The sequence below is a fragment of the Ixodes scapularis genome, unplaced genomic scaffold (assembly GCF_016920785.2).
Source record: "Ixodes scapularis isolate PalLabHiFi unplaced genomic scaffold, ASM1692078v2 ptg001158l_1___fragment_5__unscaffolded, whole genome shotgun sequence".
NCBI classification, from domain to species: domain Eukaryota; kingdom Metazoa; phylum Arthropoda; class Arachnida; order Ixodida; family Ixodidae; genus Ixodes; species Ixodes scapularis.
Genome location: NW_024610110.1, coordinates 829,061 through 853,648, shown reverse-complemented (window position 1 = coordinate 853,648; position 24,588 = coordinate 829,061). Strand labels below are relative to the sequence as shown.

Sequence of the window (24,588 nt, the reverse complement as noted above, 5' to 3'; positions counted from 1 at the left end):
CCGTAAGCTATTGTAGTTTACGAAAACCATAACGAAAGATGGTGACCGTGTTCGCGTTGCTTTCAACAAACTTTTTGTGAACAATGACCTGTACGTGTGGGGCATTGATATCAATGCATGTTCCTCGGCCTACCAATGCCGCAGTACTTGTTCCTCGGCCTACTACAGCATGATACACGCCCCCCGCCCGTCAGACTCAAGGGTCTTCCTTGTTGCCACGATCAAAGCGTTCTTCCCCTCATAGTGTTTGTTTTTTGTACACCAATATAAAAAGCATCCTCCACAAAAGTGTCACCCTTTCTTCACTCGTCGATTCATTTTCGGCATCACTGACTGCGCTGACTGAAACGTGGCTCAACGACACCGTTCATGATAACGACATCTTTTTCAGTGGGTCCGTTTACAACTTTTTTCGCTGTGATAGGCAGAATCGCAGAGGGGGTGGTGTCCTCATTGCGTTGAGGGAGGAGTTCCTTGCGGTCCTAATCCTCATTAAGTCTTTCCTCGAATGCGTATTCGTCTCGTTGCAGTGTGGTCACGCTAAAATAATTGTCGATGTTTTCTACCGCCCTCCTGATATGAAAGTGGCATTCTCGTGTGAATTTTATCAGAATTTGAGTGAAGTTTGTATTAGATTCTCTAAATGTGTGTTAATTATTTTTGGACATTTCAATTCCCCTGTCATAAACTGGTCGACTCTATATGTTGCGGCTACCCAAAATGAGGCCCATGCTTTCCTCCAGTCTTGTCTAGACTTCTCATTGTCTCAACTCATTACACTTCCCACGGGCGCTCTAACACTCCTGCAAACGTCCCTGATGTAATTCTAACCAATGATCCCGACATATGTTCCGATATACTTCACCTAGGCGGGCTTTCTAATCATGTTATTACCGGTAGCATTGTTCGTTCGCCTAACAAAAGTAACACCGATAAGCGGATCAGATGTTACAACAGAGCCAATAGACCCTTTCAGCAATTGCGCGCCATCTACCGGCATGATTTCAAAACGTCTTGCAAGGGGCGTGGCCAGCGTGGCAGCGAGCGTGGCCGCCATCAACATGTACCGTCGCGTAGTCGCATAGCTGCTGCCGCAGCACCCCGGCTGATACCACGTTGCATTTGCGATGCCTTTCCACTGCTGCGTACCGCTGTGCAAGCAAAAAGGACTGAAAGACGCATCTGGAAACAAGGTAAGACCATTTGAGTCAAAAAACCAAAATATTCTCGCGTGGGAAATAATTCCTTCCCGCTGGTCGCGTTGAAGCGGCGCAAGCGAGTAGTTTTACATATTGGAAATCGCTCTGAAGTAGTCACACGTGAAATAGATAGTGGCAGGACGATGTCTGTTGTTTATCAGTTGTCTCGCCTCCAATGCGAGCTTTCTACCTTTGATAACGCGTTTAAAGAGGCCGTGAACACGTCGGCGTTTCGCGAGCGTCGAGCGTGCAAGTGCAGCCGGAGCACGGCGAAATGCAATGAGTGCGCGCTTGATAACCGGCGTTCGGAAGAAACGCCCTATAGTTTTATCCCTGTCCGCGACTGTACTCCGTTCACCCTTAAGCTGAGACTGCAGCCATTGCCGCAAGCACGAGCCCTTCAGGTCGCTGCTTTGAAGCCTTCTTCCGCAGAACGAGCACTTGCGCTGCACGTCTCAAAGCCAGGAGCGCGGGCTAGCTCGCGCTTGTAGCTTTGACTGCGCGCCACTTTGCGAATGCGTTGTTTACAGGAGAACTCGCTGATTTAGCAGGCTTAGCGCCTCGTGCTGCTTTGTCGAGCGCTTGCGTGGGAAAGTTGCGAGTGGAGCATGGCGTGGGAAAGTTGCGAGTGAAGCGGCACCTGATGAACAGGTGCCGGGCATTTCATCGAACGCCGTTTCATCCAACAAGTAAAGATTTCATCGAACGTCGTTTCATCGAATTTCACTTCACCGAAATTAGGAGCATTAGCGGGCTTTTAGTTGTTTAAATATCGCTACCACCCTTTTCACTTCACCAAAAGTTGTGGCACTGAATCATAAGAAGAACTAAACTTGACTGGGTATGTGACATACATTTTTCAGATAAGACAAGCAGCTGTTCTCCACCACATATTTTGCTGCCTCCTTATCCTCCTATATGCTTATGCATTAAAAGTACTTCCTGGAAGCAGATATAACTATCTCCGCTGCGCCTTTATTTTGTGTTTATCTGTTCAGTAGTGTTTTCATTCTAACCTGTTGAGAATAGCTTTCTTTCTAAGAACGCAGCTGAAAGGCCAGGAAATCTGCGGTTCGGTCGATTATGAAAGTGCACAAAGAGGAGAGATCTTTTATTTCATGAGACATAACGCTTCAATGACGAGGTTACACTCTTGGAGTTGGAGAGACGAAACTTTGTCACGACACTCAATAATCACAGGTTTACAAAAATGTCGTCGGTGTTCCTCTTTTATACTAGCCACATTAACAGCACAAGCCTTCGGTTCCCATGAAAAAAAATAGAATACCGAAAATAGTTTCTTGCTGCGAGCTTCACAACACACGGAATAAAATTCATAAATCATAATGACGATTATAACACTGGTATGTCCTTCGGTGTTACAACTATTTCCTAGATTAAGAATTCCTACTGCTCAACTAGGCAGTGTTCTATAAAACGGCTTCGGTGAAATAGCATTTAATGAAACGGTGTTGAATGAAATTGGCATATAATAATGAAATGCGCGTAATTGTGATAAATGGACATGATGTTGCTGCTTCGAGATGTGTCTAGCACGACAATATTTGGGCATTTATTATGACAACTTGCAAATTTGTGTATTCGCTTCTTTCCAGGTGTCTTTTTCGCTTTCCCATCCGATCCAGTTGTCCGTAGAAAGTGGGTGATTGCGATAAAACGTGATGAAGGAAAATACTTCACCATCACAAAGTATACGAAGCTTTGCTCGGGTGACTTCCACGAGAGCCATTACCTTCCCAACGTCGCTGGTAACCGCCGCTACTTGAAACAACAAGCTGTGCCGAGCGTGTTCGCCTTCAACGTCTCGAAGAAGCCTCCAAGAAAGAAACCCTGTGAACGACAACCAATGCCAGTGGTGCAAAGGATTTCCATTTTTGATGACAACGTGACGAGCTAAGCACTCCTCAAGGTGATCAGCGAAGACGCATTAGGCGAAGCAGCAAGCAAGGAGGAGGCAAGTGCCGTAATCAATGATCTGACCAGTGAAGACCCTACAGGTGAATCCACATGTCAAGAGGAGGCAAGCAATGCAGTCTCCGATGTCAACAGCATCACCATGGAAGACTTGACGGGTCATGTAACCTATAACACAGACAGCGCAGTCAATGAAGAGGCTCCTATCGGCCCAGTCGCCAACAACGCTAGTGACGAGTGTGCATGCCAGATTGCTACACGTGGCCCAACTGATTTCATGCACATGGATCAGCTCGAAAATCTACAAAAACAGACAGAGTCACAGGCAAAGCTGATCCAAGATCTCAAGCTAGACCTCGAGAGGTACAAGGAACAACTCAGAGAAGCTAAAGATGCCCTGTCTAAGGCCCAGTCAGAGCTTTGCAGTGCCCTGGCTAAATGCAATAAGTTTGACGATCAAGAAAAAGAGCTCCAAAGAACAAAGCAGGCTCTTTTCAAAACTCAAAGAGAGCTTGAGGTCGCATTGGCACAATGCAGTGCTCTCGAGGCAAGGGCAAGCAGAAAATTTTCTATTGAGTGCTTTAAGGACAGTCCAGCTGATGTCCAGTTTTATACTGGCCTCTTAAACTACAATGACTTCATGAAGCTCTGGCGGTTTTGGGCTCCAGGAGAAAATGGAGAAAACATAATATTCTGGTCTACAACATATAGTGGAAAGGCCACAAATGCTGGTAGGCATCCAATCTTGTCGTCAAGAGAGCAGCTATTTTTATTGCTTGACCGCCTTCGTCTCGGTCTTTTTGAAAAGGCTCTTGCATATCGCTTCAGAGTATCCGTGGCCACAGTCTCAAAAGTGTGCATCACTTGGATCAGCTATATGTATGTCCATCTTGCACAGCTCGATCTGTGGTTGTCCAGAGCAGAAGTGGATGATGCCATGCCTCCAGCCTTCAAGGAGCGGTACTCATCCACCCGTGTCATCCTTGATGCTACAGACGTCCAGTCTGAGGCTTCAAGCTCGCTCGTGCTCCAGTCGTCGACATTCTCAAGCTACAAGTCAACAAATACCTTTAAAGGGCTCATTGGGATTTTTCCAGACGGAGCGGTAACCTTCGTCTCCTAACTTTTTATAGGGTCTATCTCCGACAAGGAATGCGTGGAGAAAAGTGGCTTTCTCAAGGTTGCTTTCGACGATGGAGATTCCATCATGGCAGACAAGGGTTTCAAGATTGAAGACGACCTAAAGAAAATCAATGTGAGGCTGAACATCCCTCCTTTCCTTCGGAAAGAACACTTTACGAGTGAGGAAGTAAAGGAGACCGAAGCGATTGCTTCACTACGCATCCACGTAGAGCACCGTATTCAACGGATCAAGAACTTTCACATCTGTGACAGGCCAATTTCTATTTCAATCGCTCCAGTAGCCAGCGAGATGTGGACAGTTTGTGCCATGCTCAGCAATTTCCAGAGTCCCCTCATCAAAAGCTGCAGCGACGAGTCTATTTAGGGTAAAAAAAATAATGAATCCGAGACAGAGTAGGTGAAGCAGTTTAATAAATGTTTCGCTCCTCATACGGAAGGCATAATCAGTAATAGAAGGAGCAGCAAGCTCATTATCTTCTGCATTACAGTGATGTCTCGTTATGCGAGTGATTATTTGGTCACTCGGAGATGACTACTGTTAGAAATAAACGAAATTCTTATAAAACATGTACAAATCATTTCATCAGGGCATAAGGTAGACTCATTACATGTTATCAATTTATTTACGGAAGCCATTCTTTAATGGTTGGAGAGACTGCATATTTTTAGGATATGAAAGAGATCCGCATGCCTACATTTCCACAAGCAAGTTAATAATCTGTTGCAATATTTAAAAAAAAATAGTTCTGTAACCTAGTTTCTACCTATATTCAAACACTGAATGAAAAGCATGTGTCACAACACTACTGACAATATACAGAAAAAGTCGGACAAGAAAAGTCTCTTGTGCTACCATGCACAACAGTTGCTCAGCAAGCTCCCATAAACAAGTCGGTGCTGCAGGCGTCATATAATGATATCATACAATATTATTAGGAGATCATGGTATACAGCAGGGAAAAGATTGGAACACTAACGTGTTCTATACCACCATCTCCTAAGTCGTGTGCATTGCTATCAAATGCATGGGCACAAAGAGTGGCTCTATACAGTACTTGCCATTATAAAGCGATGTTCTTTACAAGTTTGTGCAAATAAAGTGCTGAAGAGAGATGTTCTTGTACGTGTCTATTTGAGTGTAGTGCGCACAACTTCTGAGATGGGAGTATAAAAGATATTCTAAAATAATGAAAAAATTGAAGTGTCTACATATCAGTGTCGCATAGTAACACCACAAAGAATGCCAGTAGAATGATTATATCAGTGGTCTCGAACTCATTTGAGTGTGGGGGGCAAGGTAGACGGCAACAGAAAGGGAGAATGAACACAGATAAGCATAAACTATATGAATACATTAAAAGAGCAGAGCTACTATTCGAGCGAAAGTGAGTCGGCAAGATGAGATCACTGAGGCGCATGCCACTTTTATAGCGCTTGAGCCATGGGAACCGGGCCACATCCCAGCGAGTCGCAGGCCGTGCATTTGAGACCCCTGGATGATATTAAAGGTGCACTCTGAACCACAGAGCAACAGTGTATTTATGATCATAACTCAATCTATGGGCTCTAAGCATCCTAAAGAACCAAACATTATATTCATGCGTGGCTGATTTCTCTATTAAAATCTGTATCGAAGATCAAAGACCTCGGAGCTATTGCAGACACCAGAGGGCACTGTCGGACAACGAGAAGTTGTAGAGGGGTTTAAAAAAGAAGCTCTTCTTGTTTGACGCAACCCTCTGGTGTCTGCGATAGTTCTGAAGTCTTTGATCTTTGCTACCTAATTTAATAAAGAAATCAGTCGCGCATGAATGTAATGTCTGATTTTTTAGGATGCTTAGAGCCCGAAGATTGAGTTAAACCCATAAATAGAGTACCTCAGGAGGTGGTATAGTGCCCTGTTAAGGGTGGTACGAGTGTTTAAAAAAATGAAGAAAGAAAATGTTACATTTACATGTTGCGCTTCTTTAGTAGATAGGGCAGCAGTGTATTGAAGTAAAACTTGTCCATTGTCTCCTTACAACTGGTCCAATCGGAAAGCGAAAATTCAATTCTCTCGAAAATCAAAACGTTCTTACAGTATACTACGAAATCTCCCCAGGCCTGGCCAGACAGAGCCATCTGCCCTAAAAGTTGATAGTAGTAGTTATGCCCTCGGTTGAGCCTGTACACCCCCGCCGTATCCTTAGCCATGTAAAAAGTCAAGGAGTCTGGAGTGGCGGCAAGCCACATGCTGCAAGGGCATTTTGCTTCTACCACCCCATGAGGTATGGCCTCGGTAGAATCAAAGATCATTCTGTCGGGTGAAGCTCCCAACCATGGGGAACGGGGATCTACGACCAGACCGCAGCAAGATGTCTGGATGTTGTGCCCACGGTGACGCAGAACTTTTTCATATTCCGCCACTGCCTGTGGCTCATGAGTGATGCCATGCCTGCGCGAAGTACATGTGTTGTGAATTAGAAATGGATATCCCTGCAGGTGAACAAGCATTTTTCCTACAAAAGATGCAAGAACCACTGTTAACCCTTTGATTCAGTCTTTAAAGGCGACTGCCGAGATTTTTTCACCTGCGTGCACCTCACGTGGAAGATTTTTCTGCATTCCGAATGCACATTTCAGTCCCAACAACACCATAGCATGCTTTATAACACATATTTGCTTCTCTAATACACATTTATTTATGGACACAATGGTAAATAATGTCTGCATGCCTTTAACGTAGAACATTTTTCTCGTGCTGTACTTTTCAAAACATGGTACTACGCTAAATAACTTCAACCTCACAATCTGAGGGTGCACGTCTTGGTTGGCCTTACTCTGCATTTTCTTTGTTCAAGCTGTAACTCATTTTCACAGTGGAAGGATCAAGGGTCCATTAGTAATTTGTAGATCTGTGTTGTCCAGAAATTGTAAGGTTCACCAGCGAAGATCACAATTCTCGAGCAACGAAAGAGCAAACAAACAGAGGTCGACAAAACAAACTTTTCCTTGGCAAAGAAAGGCGACACCACAGAACAAAGAATTAAGCCATGTAACAAGAAAACTTGGCCGCGGCAGACAGTGTACTCATGTGTGACCTCGGTTAAGTAGACCGTATAGTCGAATCTAACAAAAGATGCGTCAGCCGCGAGCTAGCGCCCAATAGTGTTGCTGTGGTCGGCATTTACGACGGGCGAAATGCTCGCTTCGACGTGTTTATTTGGATTAAATTTGCTCTCATTGACGGATATAAGAACGTTAGACTGCCATCTTTGACACTGTTACATTAAGAATGCGATTTCTTCAAGCTTCCATCATGGTCCTTAGACACAACATTAACCCTGTAGTTTGCAACTGATGATAAGTATAGCAGGATTACAACTCGTGATATTACAGCTACGAAAATCGTCATCGTGACATCAAGAATAAAAATTATAAGAGGGTGCCACTGAAATGTCTTGACAGTAATAGGTGAATGTGCAATACTCACGAAAAATTACATGCAAGCTCTCTTTTTCCTCAAGGGAGCACTCTCCTGGTGGCGGAAAAGCAACAGCTTTATGATATGTCATTCAACAAAGCAACCTGAAGTGCTATGTCAAGAAGCACTTGTTTAGCTTCCACCACGATATCACTGCCACGAGAAAATCCGTGCATTTTCTGCATAGCAATAGTCCTGTAAAAAAAAGAATTTCTCAAACATGTATGTTTCTTACTTGACTGCTCTAATTTTCGAGAGATCCCTCTCAGCGGTGAGGTTGTCCAACCCAGTAGTTGTCCAGGATTCTCTCGACTTGGCCACGCCAAAAGCCGAAGCTGTGAGCCGGTTCTTGCGGGCAGCTTTCCACAACATGCTTTTGGACTGCTGGCGACTGTTCTGCTCCAGCTCACGGGCCTCGTCTGGTGTCAGGAAGAGTTCCTAGGAAGTAAAAAGAAGTCAAGGGCTTATGTGCCAAAACAATGAGGGGGCATCAAGAGATCCAAGTTAGCTAAACAAAATTCATTTTCACAGCAAGGGTCCTTTGAAGTATTCAGGGGAGGCTCCCCTCCCCTTAATCATTTACTAAAAAATGTCTAGAGGGTGCTATCGCCCCACCTGTTCCAACGCTACTGTTTGACAGTCGCATCAAAACAGACTGCCCGAGCCCTTCAAACTAGACCAGGAAACGCCCGAGCAGTTCCGTAGATCAATTTGAACTATACCAACTGTGCCAGGCTGAGGTAGGGACCTGACTGCTCGATCTAAACACATGGGTTTGACATGACTGTGGTCTACAAGTCAGGCCGCAAACACAGCGAATGTCAACTGCCTGTCCAGAGCCGCTGTCAAGGCATCTCCCAGTAGCATCGACGACGACGAGTGCTTCCTAGGCGCAGTGAACACCGACGACATGGCACGACGTCAAAGAGACGATCCTGTGTTGCACACGCTAATCGAGCACCTCGAAGGACGAGGGGGTACTATTCCCCGTGTTTTCTCAAGAGCCCTGCCGACCACATGAACCTGCCGCCGCGCTCAAGTGTTATTGTACCCGTCGTGACCGAGGCAGCTTCCTGCAGCGATGTTGTTCTCGAGGGTAACCTTCAGTTTCTCCTGGGACGAGGAATAGGCATCGCAAGAGGAGTAGATGAACTTCACGATATGCGCACTGTGGTCCTCATGACAAACTTTCAACAAGAAACGGAACACCTCACTAAAGGTGCAGCTGTGGGCTACGTTGAAGAACTCCGAAACTCTGCCAAAATCACCGCGATTAGTGAACAATCATTGCTGCGTCAACAAGACTGTACGTCGCCAGCACAGCTCGACATCGAGCCCAAGTTTCCGGGACGAAAACGACAGCAGCTAAGTGACCTCCTCACCGAATACAGCGACAGCCTCGCGATGTCTTCAGAGGTGTACCAAACCACCATAGCGAAACATCACATCGTTACTGAGGATGACGTGCTACCTGTCCATCGATTGCCATGTTGAACCTCAACTGGGACAGCGATTGATGCAGTTCTGGGTTTCTCTGAAGGCAGAACAGGTGTCCGCAGCATCAATCTGTTCTCTCCAAGGTCTATGACGGCGGTGTATTGACACAGAAAGTCCATACCGAGAATGACGTATCTGGCACAGTCTTGTAGAACGACGAATGCCGCGAGCAGTGCACTTATGAAATTTGTAGTTCTACAAGACTGAGCAAGAGACGTCGTTCTCAGCATGGGCTTTCTGTGTGTATACGGTGCCGTCACTTGCCTTGGAGAGAACAGATTGATGCTGCAAACACCTGTTCCGACTTCATAGAAACCCCAAACTGCGTGAGCCGCTGTCCGAGTTGACAGCCAAACGCGGTAACTATTCAGCGACGCGCGTGGCACTGTGCAGATTTTGTATCTTTGTGTATAATCTCTGGCATGCGTAAGGATGAGCATGTATGACCATCATCATGCCATTGTCATAAGATTTGAGAATGTGTGCAAGAATATACAAATTGGCTAAAGTTCTAAACTCCGAGGAATCCGATATCGCTCTTCAGTAACAAAAGAAACAAAGATGGTTTTTCAGCATTTATTTCTAGTTTCCGCTTGCTCAGGCACGCCTTTAGTAATCCTAGTTATATAAATCTGCTGTTGTCTATGGCTTTCTATACATGCTTCTAGATGGGACATGTGCTGCGAGTAATTGTTTTTCATCTCGCGGATAAAGAGAATGGCTAACTACTCAGCTTTTTTGGTAGCCTTATTTATTTCACATAGATATGGCACGACTGAACACTGATTATTTAGGTGCCATTGATAAACAACTACATGGAGCTGTGTTGCCTATGAGAACCAAGAAATGACAGCAGACTGCTATGGCGAAAGGACGTCCTTTTGTAGCTCCTTGGTGTTGCCGCTACGCGATGTTGATTTTGTGAGAGTCAAAAATAAGAGGAGGGTCCAGGCAGATAAGACCTAACAGTCGTGAGTCGTGACTAATATGATTGTTTTCGCAGACAGCCACTCAGGGAGATGTTCAGTTTTCAGAAAGTTCTAATGTAGTGCTAGTGCTTTTAGCATTGCAGCTCCAAAAGAAAGCTTGCACTGTAGAACTCAAAGTTCCTGGGTCCAATCTCCAGCCTAGTCCGATTCAATATACATGAGCACAGCACTAACTTGCAGTCATATATCACCACTGCATTAAGACACATTAAAAACCCCAGGCTAGAAGTTGCACCAGTTCATACATTCCTCGTCTTATTTATGTCGATCTCGTCGCCCAAGGTCGTACTGTCCAAACATAACACCTTATTTGTTTTGTTTTTTTTTCTTTTTCAACAGATTGGATCATTTTGAAAACAAGGTTTTTGAGTGCAAATGAAACAATCTTGTTTACATTTTGTAAACATGAGTATGAATTCCAAGGCACAAGAATTTCTCAGCGTTAATCTGCCAAGTAAAACAGGTAGAACTAAGTCGAGCTTGGGCTCGCATTAGAAATTAGAGGCAGGCCCAGACCAGGTTTATCTGACCACAATGGGCCAGCCATAAAATTCTGGCTAGAGCACGTCTCTACTAGAGTTTGAGAAAAACATGGTATTGCGTACTCATACGAAAAATATTGTTTGGCCCATGTTGATAATACCTCAAGAAGGTTCCACTCAGCAGTGGCCAGGATTCCTGTTGAAGGCTTGAAGGTGGACATTGAGTCGAAGAGCACAAGCCAGGTGGGCTGCTGGGCTGTCGAGACGCCCCTGGCACACAGGGCGATGTTTGGGCTCACGTATGTCTGGAAGCCATGTGGTGCCAGGGGCTGCTGGTAGGCCAGCGGGCTACCCTCGGGGACTACACCGAAAGTTGAGTCAGTGCCCAGCACCTGGACACATCCCAGGTGCCTGGCGAAGGGCGACTCCCCGAGGCCACTTCCCAGGTCGCGCATTGCCTCCTCCATCTCTCCGAGGTCCCTTGGGCGCTTCCTCGCGTCGTATAGCCTGGAGCCGACGGGTTTGGAAGAGCCGCCTTCCCTCACGCTCCTCCAGTCAACGCCGTCGAGGCTGGTGGCCGCAATCCGGGAGTCACGGGGGCGACGCCACTGATGCGGGAGCTCCGTGCAGCTCACCTCGGGTGGAGCTTCTGCGTAGCCCTGCCCCTTGAGGAGGGCAACCAGCCGCAGCAACGCCAAGGCATGGTTGCAGAGACCCTCCTTGGCAGCACATTCGCAGCTGCTCGCGTCAACAGCGCCGTCCGCCGCAAACGTTGCCGTCGTGCGGTACGGCATGCCTGTCTTCTTTTGGCTGCGGAAGCATCGTCCGCGCGTAACCACGAACGTATCCGTTCTGCGTTGAATCAAAATAGACATCACTTTACGAACTCCAGCGAAATACGCAATCGTCAAACTTACCCACGAAGAAACGTCGCAGTTTCGAGGGAGCTCGGCTCCAAGTAACTCTCCGTGAGGAACTTGTAGCTTCGCCGTCAATTTCGGTCGGTGGTCTTGCGAGCGGCGTAGTACTCGTTCACACTTTCATTGGTCAGGGAGCTGGGAATCGCTGACAAGCTGCTGCTCTACGACATACTACCAGAAGCAGCAGCACTCGTGCTCGCGACGCCATACATGCTCATGGCGGCGTTCGTCTCGGATCGAGTAAATCATAGTTGCCAGCCCAAATTTCGAGTACCGTCAAATTAGCGTAACATTGTTGCCAGCACCAATTTCGGAAAGGGTCTATTTTGAGGCGCTTAACTCCGACCTATCTCTTTTCTCAGAACAGTTCCGGCATCAATTTATATCGCGCAGTGTCGAAGAAAACTGTGTCTTGTTTAAAAATACGTTTACTAGTCTAATTTATAAGTTTATTCCTGTAATATCAATAAAGTACAAGAACTGTGCGCCTTGGTTTAGTCAGCAGCTTCAACGACTAAACAAAAAAAAGCGTTTGTTCAGACTAGCAGATAAGAACAAGTTATCAGTTTCTTGGCTCCGTTACCAAAAGTGTGATAGTGATTACCAGTCGCTTCTTAAATCAACCCGCCGTCATTTCTTTCATCATAACTTGTCGTCGTTACTCTTAAATAACCCTCAACGATTTTGGGGTGTAGTTAATCCAAATAGTCATCCTGAAGTGTCTCTCATCGACAACAATGACGTTTCAGTTCCCCGGTCAGAGTGTGCTCACCTCCTTATTGAATCATTTTCATTGGTGTTTACTTTTGAGGACAGTACTTCATCTCCCACGTTAAACAGGCTTAATGCTATATGTTACAAGTGTAAACCGAACCCGCTTCGCACCGGCCAACGTTCGTCGGCGGCAAGAAGCGAAAGCATGACACACGTAGTTCGGTTCCAACACAACAATAACTGAGGGAGCCGGGTGGCCCCATGTTTAATATAGAGCGCCGCACTTCCAGTCATCGTCACACTAGGCCACCAGGGGACCACGTGGCGCTACATGCTGGCCAGGAATATAACAGTATGTCTATGTCCGAAATAGTCATTGAAGAATTCGGCATTTTGTCTCTACAAAATAACCTTAAATTATCTGTCTCTGATCACACCGGTATAAGAAAACAAGACTTAAAAATACTGCGCAAGGCATTTTTGGAGACTTGACAGCCATTTTCTCGCAGCCATTTTCTACAGGTCTATATCCTCAAGACTGGCGTATAGGCAAGGTAACTCCCATGTTCAAATCTGGTGATCGATGCTCCCCACTGAACTATCGACCTATCTCACTAACCAGCACTATTTGTAAACTTCCAGAGCACATCATGCAGTTTCAAGTCATGCGCTATTTAGAGGACCATAACATTATTTTCAAGTATCAGCACGGTTTTCGCAGGGGTTACTCATGTGACACCCAACTTGCCGGTTTCGTTCACGACTTACATACATCTCTTGATGCTGGTTCACAAGTTGATGCCATTTTTCTCGACTTCCCAAAGGCTTTTGACCGCGTTCCTCATTACAGGCTTCTACTAAAACTTGCACAGCTCAACATTCATTTTAATGTTCTCTCATGAATAAAAGACTGTCTCTCAAATAGACTTCAGTTCACTTCCCTTAACAACTCTATCTCCTCTTGTGCCCAAGTGAAATCTGCAGTTCCCCAGGGCAGCGTGCTGGGTCCATTACTTTTTATCATATACATTAATGACCTACCCACTTGCGCTTCATCTCATGTCCGCCTTTTTGCTGACGACTGCGTCATTTACCGTAACATCTCTTCTAACACCGATCGCCAAGCTCTCCAATTAGACCTGGACCAGTTAACGGCGTGGTGTTCTTCGTGGCTAATGACCCTCAACCACAACAAAACAACATATGTCGTTTAACAAATGCTCCTCTCAGACTCCAACTTCTTACCTTCTGAATAACAATACTGTTGAACTCACTTCTACCTATAAGTACCTGGGTGTCCACTTTCAGTTTAATTTGTCCTGGCACTAGCACATTGAGTTCACCCTTGATTCTGCTAACCGTTCCCTTGGATTCATAAAGCACAATCTTAAACAAACACCCGCTAACTTTCGTAAACTTGCTTGTATCACTCTAATCCGCCCCAAAATTGAACGTGCTTCTGCCATTTGGGATCCTGATCAAACCTTGATTATAAGTAACGTCAAGTCGCTGCAAAACCGTGGTGCGCATTTCATTTTCTCTGACTACTCTCCATTTTCCAGTGTCACCGCATTAAAAATATAAAGCTGAGTTGCATGACCTATGACGCCGCCGTAAACATGGCCGTCTGTAATTATTTCACAAGCTCTATCACCATGCAATACTTCACGACGATTTTTTAAAACAACACCCATTATTTTTCCACTGATTGATTGATTTGAGCTTTATGGCGCGAGAGCTACCAGGGCTAAAATGCGCCAAGTGCATAAACTATTGCAGAAATAAGGGTTGAAGAAACAAAGCTATAGTAGACTATCAACATGAATCGTGTATCACATAAACATGAGTTCTGGGTATAAAAAATTACTATATCTATGAATTTTAAGATTACACACTGACCATAATCTACAACATTTTAAGATATCTACAATGGGAGTGATATATTTTATGAATAAAACTTGCAACCGGTGTATGTAGCCAGTTTTTCAAGAAATTCTAAAACACGTCGAAAAGGGACTAGTGGTTTATCGCCAAGAAGGAAGGCTCGGTGAAACGGGAGATGACATCTAAAAAGTTCTGGAAAACATGCCCGTCGCTGTTCATGTAGGTGCCTGCGATTCCACAAGATGTGTAATAATGTCACTACTTTGCCGCAGTGCTCACACTGTGGAGCATCTTCACCACAAAACAAATGCAGATGTGTCAAGCGCGAGAGGCCAATCCTCAATCAAGACATCAAAACTTCATGGAAACGATTCTTGCGATGGGAGCTCTCCCACACCTCCAAACAAGGTTTGATAATGTGTAGTTTATTATCTATTTCCCTATCCCATTCTGACTGCCATACCTTAGTAATTGCTCTTCTGAAAGCTGGCTTAAAATCTTCATATGGCAGTTTAAGGGATATTTTAATCTTATCCTTGATAGAGGCGGCTAGCTCATCTGCCCTTTCATTACCGATAATTCATACATGGCTCGGTACCCAGCAGAATTTAATATCGAGTCCAAGTAGGAGAGCATGGTGCAGCTTTACACGCACTTGTTGTGTAAGCCAGTTTTTCGTGTCGGTAAGGAAGCAAACTGAGAGGAGGGCACTCTGAGAGTCAAAAAACAAAATAGCTTTCATCACATGATTCTCTAAGATATGTTCAAGGGCCATCATTATACCATAAAGCTCAGCTAAGATACTTGCAATGCTATCGATACGTCTTGCTTTCTTGTAATGTGGTGAAAACACTGCAGAACCTACGTAGGATGAGGTTTTGGCACCATCAGTACAAAATTGTATGCAATCTTGATATTTCTCCAGCAATGCTAAAAACTCCTGCTGAATCACGAGAGGTTCGACTGATTTCTTAGGAAACTTGGCCAGTGACCAGGCGCATGAAACTTTTCCGGCACTCCAGGGAGGAATGCTCTCGACCCTTGTAATCATGCTATTCTCAGGGATTGCAAGCTGCAAGGAGGTTGAAATACTTTGAAGCCGAAAGCTTAATGGTCGCACAATGCTTGGCTTGCTTTCAAAAAGTCGTACGAGAGAAGTCTTTACACAGCTAAAGGCGGGATGTGCAGGGTCCGATTTAACTTTGTATCCATAACAACGGCTAAGATATTGTCTCCTTTTTCTTAAAGAAATTCGATAAGCATCTGCATACAAGCTCATTATAGGCGAAGTCCGAAAAGCTGGTGTAGCAAGTCGAAGGCCAAGATGATGGACTGGATCTAGCATTTTTTAAAAAGATTCCCGTGCTGATCCATACACAATTGCACCGTAGTCCAAACAGGAACGAACTATAGCATTGTATAATCGCATGAGACATCGCCTGTCAGACCCCCAAGACATGTGGGAGAGTACTTTGAGGATATTAGACGCTTGCAGGCACTTCTTTAGTTCCTTGATATGGGCCAAAAACGTAAGTTTCTTATCAAAAACAACTCCTAAAAACTTGTGCTCTTGCTTTACAGGTACAGATATACTATTGAGTTGTAAACTGGGCTCAAGTGAGAGGCCACGCCGTAGAGAAAAGGGCACGCATACTGTCTTTTCAGGAGAAAATCTAAACCTATTTTCATCGGCCCATTTACTCATTTTATTTATAGAGACCTGCAGTTGGCGCTCGCAACTCGAGAGGTTGCAGGAAGAAAAGGAAATCTGCACATCGTCTACATATAACGAATAGGAGACAGATGGGGGTCTCGCTGCAGCCAGGCTGTTTATCTTCACTGCAAACAGAGTAACCCTCAATACACCTCCTTGGGGGACCCATTTTCTAGAAGAAAAACATCAGAGAGTGTGGAGCCAAACCTAACCTGAAAAGTTCGGTTAGTAAGAAAATCTTGTATGCAACGCAGCATTTGGCCACGAATGCCATACATGTGCAAGTCCTTGAGAATCCCATAAATCCAAGTAGTGTCGTAAGCCTTCTCTAGGTCGAAGATAACCGACACACAGTGCTGTCGATGTACAAAAGCTTGACGTATGGAAGTTTCCAGGCGAACAAGATGATGTAAGGTTGAGCGACCCATTCTAAATCCACATTGATTCGTATCTAAAAAATTTTCAGCCTCCAAAAAGTGCACTAGTCGCCTGTTTATCAGCCCCTCGTACGTTTTCTCGAGGCAACTGGTCAGCGCAATGGGACGATAACTCGTAGGCAGTGAAGAATCTTTACCGGGTTTCAGCAAGGGAATTATATGCGCACGTTTCCGGCACCCAGGAAAAACAGAAGCTCCCCACAAATGGTTAAAAAAAGTCAAGAGATGTCCTAGGGATTCATGGGACAAATGCCGCAACATTTCATATTTAATTCTGTCAGGTCCAGGTGCAGATTCCTTTTTTTATTTGCAAGGGTCATCTCAAGTTCACACAATGTGAAAGGCTGGTTATATTCTACAGCATCTGATCCAGACATACCAATTGGCTGCTTTTCCGCTACAGCCTTGAATTTCTGAAATTTGGCAGTGTAACTGGATGAACTAGAGACTTCTTGAAAATAATTTGCAAGACAATTTGCCAGGACCTTTAACGTTGGCATAGCTGAGGGTAAAAGGGGTATCCTAAAAGAAAGATAAATGCCCCGAATTTTCTCATTCGATCCCACACCTCTTTGGAAGTAACAAAACTGTTTACTTTGGAAACATACTTCATCCACGAACTCCTCTTGGCTTGCCTCCTTGTCCAACGAGCCTTTCCTTTACTTTTTTTTAAATTCAATCTTCTTCCTAGTACTTGGGAAGCGACAAAAAGTGCCCCAGGCCTTGTTCTGAGACCTACGTGTGGCAGTACACTCCTTCGTCCACCAAGGCTTGCACCGCTTCGGAAGATTCCCCGATGTTTGTGGAATAGAAATAGATGCTCCATTTATGATTCGGTCAGTAATGTGCAAGGTTGCATTCTCCGGCGTCATAGATAAAAATTCGGTAGAGTCAAGTACCACTTCCAACGCAAAAAGAGCCCAGTCCGCCTCATCCAACTTTCACCTGGGGATGCTGGTTCGAAGAGAAGGGAGCGATGCAATACTTTCTAAAATCACAGGAAAATGGTCACTTCCAATGGGATTGTCTAAAACCTTCCATGAAAAGCATGGAACTAAGGATGGCGATGAAAGAGACAAATCTATAGAGCTGAAAGTATTATGAGATGCACTAAAAAAAGTTGGATCACTTCCATTTAAAAGGCAAAGGCCACATGATAACAAAAAACGCTCAATGACCCAACCACGGGAGTCTTGGCGGGCACTGCCCCACATGGGGTGGTGCGCATTAAAATCTCCTGAAATTAATAAAGGTTGGGGAAGCTGACTAATGAGTCCTTGAAGGCCCTGTAGATGCAGTGAAATATTTGGTGGTAGGTAGATTGAGACCAGTGTAATAAGGCGGTCAAGAAGCACACGGACTGCCACTACCTCCAGCGAGGTCGTGAGAGGAACTGGAGCACAGGCTAGACCGCTTTGGACAACAACAGCCACTCCACCAGACGAGTTGCTAGATGATGCACGGTCCTTTCTGAAAACTTGATGGCGCCGTAAAACTTTGGCATGCGTTTCCCTAAGATGAGTCTCCTGCAGATATATGGCCACAGGTCGAAGCTCGTCAAAAAAAAAATTTATGTCATCAATATTAGAAAAAAGGCCGCGACAATTCCACTGCATGATACTATACCTTGGCATCAAGAGAGGAGAAATGTATATTCGCCTCGAGATCGAACCGTGTCGCCACCGTGCGGCCGAAATTGGAAACGCGCTAAAGCGGGGATACCGCCGTGCGTCGTCTGCTACGGGCGCACGCTGAGAAGCATGGATCTCGAAGACGCAAGCCCGTTTCAGGCTGAGCTTGACATTCTTATTGAATGTTTTCTGTTTTTGTTGCCGTTTCTTCTTACTTAAGGTTGTGTTGTATTGTTTGTATCGTTTACCATGCGTAGAAATTCAGCAAAGCGATTATTATTAAGTCGGAAGCTTTCATAATCTTAGTGTGTTGTTTTTTATACAATCGCTGGTCCCACGTATTTTTGTTATCCCGCACAAACCGTGGCTTTCATAAAGCATTGAATATTGAGTGGGTATGTGGTTTGATTAGAAAATTAACCCGACTGATCGCTATCCTTCGATAGACTAATCAATCAATTAATCCGTATGTTGATTTTTCCCCGGTCATATTGCGTGAAAGACGTTAAAACTACATATTTTTTTACTGGTTTTACTATGTCATAAATGGCATATTGCATTCCTATTCTAAACTTCACATTGTGAGTCCTACATAAATATGAATACGGGAAGCCTTTTAAAATGAAGGATTTTTTAAGTTATTATTTAAACATTACAATCACCCTCGGCGAAATGACAAGCACGCTGAAGTGGTTTACCGTGCAAGCCTGTGTCACAAAAGAAGTAAAGACGTCAAAAATATTAAAGCAGGCATATTTTACTCCTCGCTGACCTTCTCCAGCTCAAGACTCCAATTAACCGGCAAAAAAAAAATTGCAATTAAAGCATTACTTGAATAATCTGAAAGTTTATCGATGAACTGCACAGTCCCGATATACGTTAGGTGAGGGCGGAGAATGATGGGAAAGTCTCGTGAAGGTCGCTAGCCCTCATCAGTAAAAGTGTATCACTACGGCCGATGCTGTCTGTGTCGTGGTGCGCGTCGTTTGCTGGGGTTGCAAAGTCTACCGTGTTTGAATACAAGACTGTTTAGCCAGAAATTTATAGTATTAGCCTCTTGACATCCGCAGCCCTCACCAAGAAAATTGAAGCGGGTGAACCCACTCTACCGAGAAAAGCATTTAATAATAGGAACATTGTTGCGTTGCTCGGTTACACTCGTTTATTACAGTCATGGCAGATATATTAGAACAGTTTGTTTCACTTGTTTCAGCTGTCCTGCCAACCGCGCAGTTTGCAGATTTTAACTGGAAGAGACACTCTCTCCTCATCGCGACGCAGTAGATTTGTTCAGACTCCAAAAACTTACCCACACATTGGCACGTTAAAAGGGCAGAGGAACTCAATAGGAGGTATGTACTGGACTCCATATTTGAGGACAATGTTTAGAGCGTATGCTCAGAACAAGCTCATATGAATAGCCTGCTAAGACCGGCAACCTTGATGGTGCTCAATGCACGCTCCAAAAGGACTGCGGAAGCTTGCCGTCAGCACGCACTCAGCAGCAGCGCACACGGATATGGCCGCCAGTGAATACTCCCTATAGCATGGTAATTCCCAATACAGTGCTAACTTATCTTCATTGTAAATATTTATATTACTGCAAAAGCTAGACGTTAAAAAAAAGCATAGAAACTGCGATTTCACTGCCCACAGTACCAGTATTATGTTAACTGGGCTGGAATTTATAGACGCTTTACACACGCGCCAAATTAGAGCGGCCATTGCTGACCTTCTCTTGTCTTACCGAGATGCCGAGCAACTGAAACGATAGTTAACGATCCTCTACAAAAACCAATGTTTTAGAAAAGGACATAGTTGAGTCTAATATGGCAATAACCTGACGTGCCATGGTAATGATAAAGTGAAATAAACGAAACAAGAGGAAACAAAAAACTGAAGGTCAGTTATGGCGACGTCCATGCACAGCTCCTGCAAAGCGTCTATTAATATTTTTTAATTCCCACGTTGATGAACCGATCATACATCCATTTTAAAAGAAACAAATATTTAACATAAATATTCCAGTTCAGCCGGAGACAGGCATCAGCGTGGTGATCCATGCTTTCCAATAACGTCTGCCTAGAGCAGACGACGCACCCACAGAAGCGATTATATAAATTTGGGCCGCACGCTGGCAACACGATTCGATCTTCACTGAAGCACCGAACAGTACCGCATCCCTTTCCGCTAGAATTGTTTTCCCACCGATAGTATGCGACAAAATAAACGCAAGAATCTACGCCGTCTCGCGCGCGACCGTGGAGAGCCTATGGGGCGGCCGTTCTCCTATCCCCGCTTTGATGATGAAGATAGCGCGACCGTAGCGCCACCTCTAGGTCGATCTCGAGGCCAATAAACAAAAAGAGATTTAAAAGGAGATTTTAAGGTTTAAAATCTATCTTAACACGTGGCGTGTTCTGTTTTTTAGGAGGGTCTTTCTGCCTCCAAGTGGGCTCACTGGCGACAGAAAGGGAGGACTCTGATCCTGAGAGGGGAGCATCCTCCTCGGACCTGGGCCCACTTTCGTCCATGGGCTCGTCTGTTGCCGCCGGCAGTTGACCCTTGGAGGTCGACTGCTTCGGCGGCTCCCCGGGCTTCCTCTGGGGAACAGAGGAGCGAGGGGGTAGGCCTCGGCCCTTAAGGGCCAAAGGGCCAGGTGGAGCAGAGGGGGGGGGGGGGGGGTCCGCCCCTGCCCTGAAGTGGATGAAGAAGAGGCAGCATCCACATTACGGTTCGAAAGCGGTGTCACTGGCAACGCTCCCGAGGACAGAGGAGACCTCGACGGGAGGCGCAGACTGTCCGTAGACGTCTGCGTTCCCGTCGAAACCATTGGCCGTACCGGTGCCCTGCCTACGGCCTCGGCATAAGAGCCTTTGGATACAAAGGCAAAGCGCTTCTTTGCATCAGCGTATGAAATATTTTCCGTAACCTTCAAGGTGAGGATTTCTTTTTCCTGTTTCCATAATGGGCAGGATCGGGAGTACGCTGGGTGCTTACCGCTACAGTTAGCACAGTGGGGCTCCCCCCCCCCCCCCTCCCATTCTCGCATACACTCGCATACATCAGCGACGTGCTCCTTGCTAGAACACTTGGCACAACTGTCACTTCCTCGACAGTTCCGTGACCCATGGCCAAACCGCTGGCATTTAAAACACCGCTGAGGGTTTGGCACATAGGGGCGGACGCGGCACTGGAAATACCCTGCCTTTACAGCTTCAGGAAGTGTAGTTGACTCAAATGTGAGGATGATGTGTTTGGTCTTGCGTTCAACACCATCGCGGCGAAGGGTAATACGCCGAGCAGCGATTACTCCCTGTGTAGAAAGGCCCTCAACTACTTCGGTTTCTGTACACTCAAGCAGGTCGTCTTCCGAGATCACCCCTTGAATTGTATTAAGTGTTCTATGAGGTGTGACAGTGACTTTGTAATCAGTCACGCAGTTAAGTGCTAATAGTGAATCACTTTGTTGCTTACTGTGTATCTCCACTAGAAGATCACCAGATGCCATCTTTTTTGCATTGTAGTTCTTCCCAATCACTCCTTCCAGAACTTTTGAAATGAGGAAAGGGGACGACTTGCCAAGCGGTTTTTCATCCTCAGAGTGCATGACAAGAAAGTTGGGGAACTTTGAAAATGTGTATGTTGGTTTTTCTATTCGTAGAGCTTCGGTGCGGACCCTTTTCAGGGCCCGATCAAAAGGTGTTTTAGCTTGAGAACCCATATGAAAGGGGAGGGTTTTCGGAAACTGTGGTGCACCGCCCACCACCGAGCCCAACAAAGGAATAGGTAACGCTCCATAACAAGAAAGGCTCAGCTGAACATGTTACTCTATTAGTGCTGCCCAGTCTCTATAACAAAGAGTGGTTCTGGACAAGGTGTCTGTCGCCACACGGGTTAGCCGAACCTTTTGCACGATCTCGGACTCAAACCTTTCCTTGACCGGCGGACCAAACTGAACATGCATGAGGGATGCATCGTCTGCGGCATGCGTGTTGTCGTACCCCCAAGCTGCGACCCTTAGTTCTTCAAGTGCTCCACGACGAACATCCTGCTCTGGTGAAAGCGAATAAGCTTGACTAAAGTTATGTTTGGAGGCCTTCTCTCGGCTCCGACCTCGAAGTCCACGTAAACAATGTAAACGATGTCAAGAGCAGCGCAATGCTCGGAATAATGCTCCGTTGCATCCGTGGTATTAGCCAACCGCTCCGTGGAAATGGGTACACATTGACTTCGCTAGACCATTCTATTATTTTTATCATTTATTATTCATATTTTTGCCTAAAAACAATACGGTATATGGATTACGACGTAATAAGGATCGTGAAATTTGGTATGCTCAAAGCACTTATAAAAAAAATAAGGAATATATGAGCATTTATCATTATTTTTAGTTTTGTTACAAACTATCTCTGCTGTAAGCGACTGTAACAATTTTTATTGATAGCCCTGCAGGTATAGTGTTCAAAAAAGGTCTCAGGCCGTACAACTGCATCTTGTAGAGAAAAAAAATAATTTCTGCAAAATTGAATTTTGCCATATATAAAAGCGTCAGGCTGCGTTGGGGTGTCACAAAGAAAAATACGAAACATGGTGAATTTTTCAGAGGTTTATAGCCTTTTGTTCTTGAAAGTTTAAATATTTTGTTCTAAAGAGGAAAAGAAACGTTTTGAAGTTGAGCTCTCGAGGAGCAACTGGCGTCGTTTCTTGCGCCTCTTCTCTGCACAGCACGCCACCGTCGAACCCGGCAAAGTCTACGACGGTGCCATGGTGTGCGCACGGAGGTAGACAGCAGGACCTCAAGTTATCTGGTACATCTTAGTAGGAAGAGACATTTTTTACAGTCTTGTTGCTTTATGGATTTTCCTATTTTGGCCGTTTTGCGCTTTAGTGTCCTCCTGTGGTCTTCCACTGTCTTGATATCAACAAATGCATAGCGCTGCCAGGTCAGCGCATCCACTAGTAAGCTAGCTGTTTCCTATGTACTACCTTGATCACAGTTAGCGGGAACGCTGGAGCGCGTGGCAGCGGGTACTATCAGAGCAGCCTAACGGCCCGGCGCGCAAGTTCCAGCGCAAGCGCATCGCGCCTGCTGAGGGAATAAGCTCTCATCGCGCGCATCCCGTCATCGGAGCGCTCGGGCGTCGTCTGCTACGGGCGTCGTCTTCTACGCGAAGCATGTCGGATGGAAGCGCAGTGGTTAAAATGCGTGTAGATGAACTTATCAGCCCACGGCATGCGACAAGCATGCGAATGTTTTGATGCATGATACAGTATCATACCTTTTTGTTTCGTATATTTTATTAAAAAATATTCGATGCCCCCTCCCCCGCATGCGGTGTGCTTGATAAGTTTAGGCGCCTTTGCATTGCTGTCAGAACGATTGCTGCACCTCGTCATGGCCAGAGTTCCAGAGGCGGACAGGTGATTGATCATCAAGCTCTCCCGGAACGGGCACTCGCAGCGGGCCATCGGGGCCCTTGTAAAAAGGCCTCTAAAGACGGTTAATAGGATCGTTCAAGCTTTCCGTTATGTAGGCCGGACCCACGACGCACCTCGAGGGACTCCCCCAAGAGCGACGACCGAGGATGAGGACCGTTACATTATTGCCGCTGTCGTCGAGGATCCCTTTCTTTCGGCCAGGGAAATCCGAGAGGAGCTGGAATTGGACGTTTCGGACGTGACAATTCGTCGGAGGTTGGCAAGCGCCGGCCTGCATAGCGCCATGGCAGCGCAGAAGCCCTTGCTATCTCCTTCAAACAAGGAAGCGAGGCTCCGCTTTGGGATGGGACATGCGTCGTGGACGGCGGATGACTGGGGCCAGGCCGTCTTTTCAGACGAATCGACGTTCTCCACCAGGCAAAACGAATGCGTGCGTGTGTAGCGACCCCGCGGCGCACGGTAAGGCCTGTGCTTAGTATGCTAGGTGTTCTACGTAGATATTGATAACTATTTTCGTTGCGGAAATATTTCGTCGTTCGTTTACGTTCTCGCTACACACTCCTGATTTACTGCAATCCCGTTTGATAAAAGGCTGGATAAAAGGCTTCGTTCGGAGTGGTCTCTTCCCCGACGGGAACTTCCTTTTTCATCAAGATCTCGCGCTCATCCACACTGCGCGCACTCCGAAGGACCACTTGCGGCAGTGCGGCATAGACGAGTTGCCACGGGTTCCGAAGGGCGCGGACCTCAACATCATTGAGAACGTCTGGGGCCGAATGAAGGTGGCCATTGTGCGGACTCCTATTTATTCCGCCACAGAAGACCAGCTGTGGGACCCAGTCCAAGCAAAATGGGAACGTTTGAAAGGAGACGCGTCTTTCGACTCGCTGCCGCCAAGGATGGCGGCTGTAGTCGAGCTAAACGGGGATATGACCCGTTGCTCAGCCTGTTTTAGTTGACTTGATTTTTCTTTGACTGCAGGTAGCAGCCATTCAATTTTACTTCAGCAATAAAGTTTGAACTTTTCTTACCCGACACTACTGACACAACGTCGTCGTTACAGCAATTGGCTGCAGCAAACCTTATGGGCAGAAATCTTAGACGTCTGCACCCCACAGTCACCAACACACATCTATCA

At 45.8% G+C, this 24,588-nt stretch overlaps 1 protein-coding gene and 1 pseudogene across 2 annotated transcripts; one reads left to right on the top strand and one right to left on the bottom strand.

Annotated features, from left to right (window-relative positions):
• Positions 1-2,773: 2,773 nt before the first annotated feature.
• On the top strand, positions 2,774-5,428 carry LOC8025881 (annotated as a pseudogene).
• A 700-nt stretch (positions 5,429-6,128) lies between these two features.
• LOC115320338 lies at positions 6,129-12,109 on the bottom strand. Of its 2 annotated transcripts, XM_040217259.2 has the most exons (4): positions 11,626-12,109; positions 10,870-11,560; positions 7,976-8,178; positions 6,129-6,711 (listed from the first exon to the last, which is right to left on the bottom strand). In XM_040217259.2, exons 2-4 carry the CDS (start codon positions 11,500-11,502, stop codon positions 6,228-6,230), a joined length of 1,320 nt encoding a protein of 439 aa, XP_040073193.2. In that variant the 5' UTR covers positions 11,503-11,560; positions 11,626-12,109; the 3' UTR covers positions 6,129-6,227. The 2 variants fall into 2 exon arrangements, with proteins under 2 accessions (XP_040073193.2, XP_029836300.3); XM_029980440.3 differs by having other exon boundaries at positions 10,870-12,109.
• Between the last annotated feature and the right edge of the window lie 12,479 nt (positions 12,110-24,588).

Coding starts and splice junctions, on each gene's coding strand:
- LOC115320338 (XM_029980440.3), bottom strand. CDS start 11,583: ATGTCTATTTTGATTCAACGCAGAACGGATACGTTCGTGGTTACGCGC. Junction 8,179..10,869: donor CTGAGTGGAACCTTCTTGAG/GTATTATCAACA, acceptor TTTACTTCCTAG/GAACTCTTCCTGACACCAGA. Junction 6,712..7,975: donor TCGAAAATTAGAGCAGTCAA/GTAAGAAACATA, acceptor TACTTCGCGCAG/GCATGGCATCACTCATGAGC.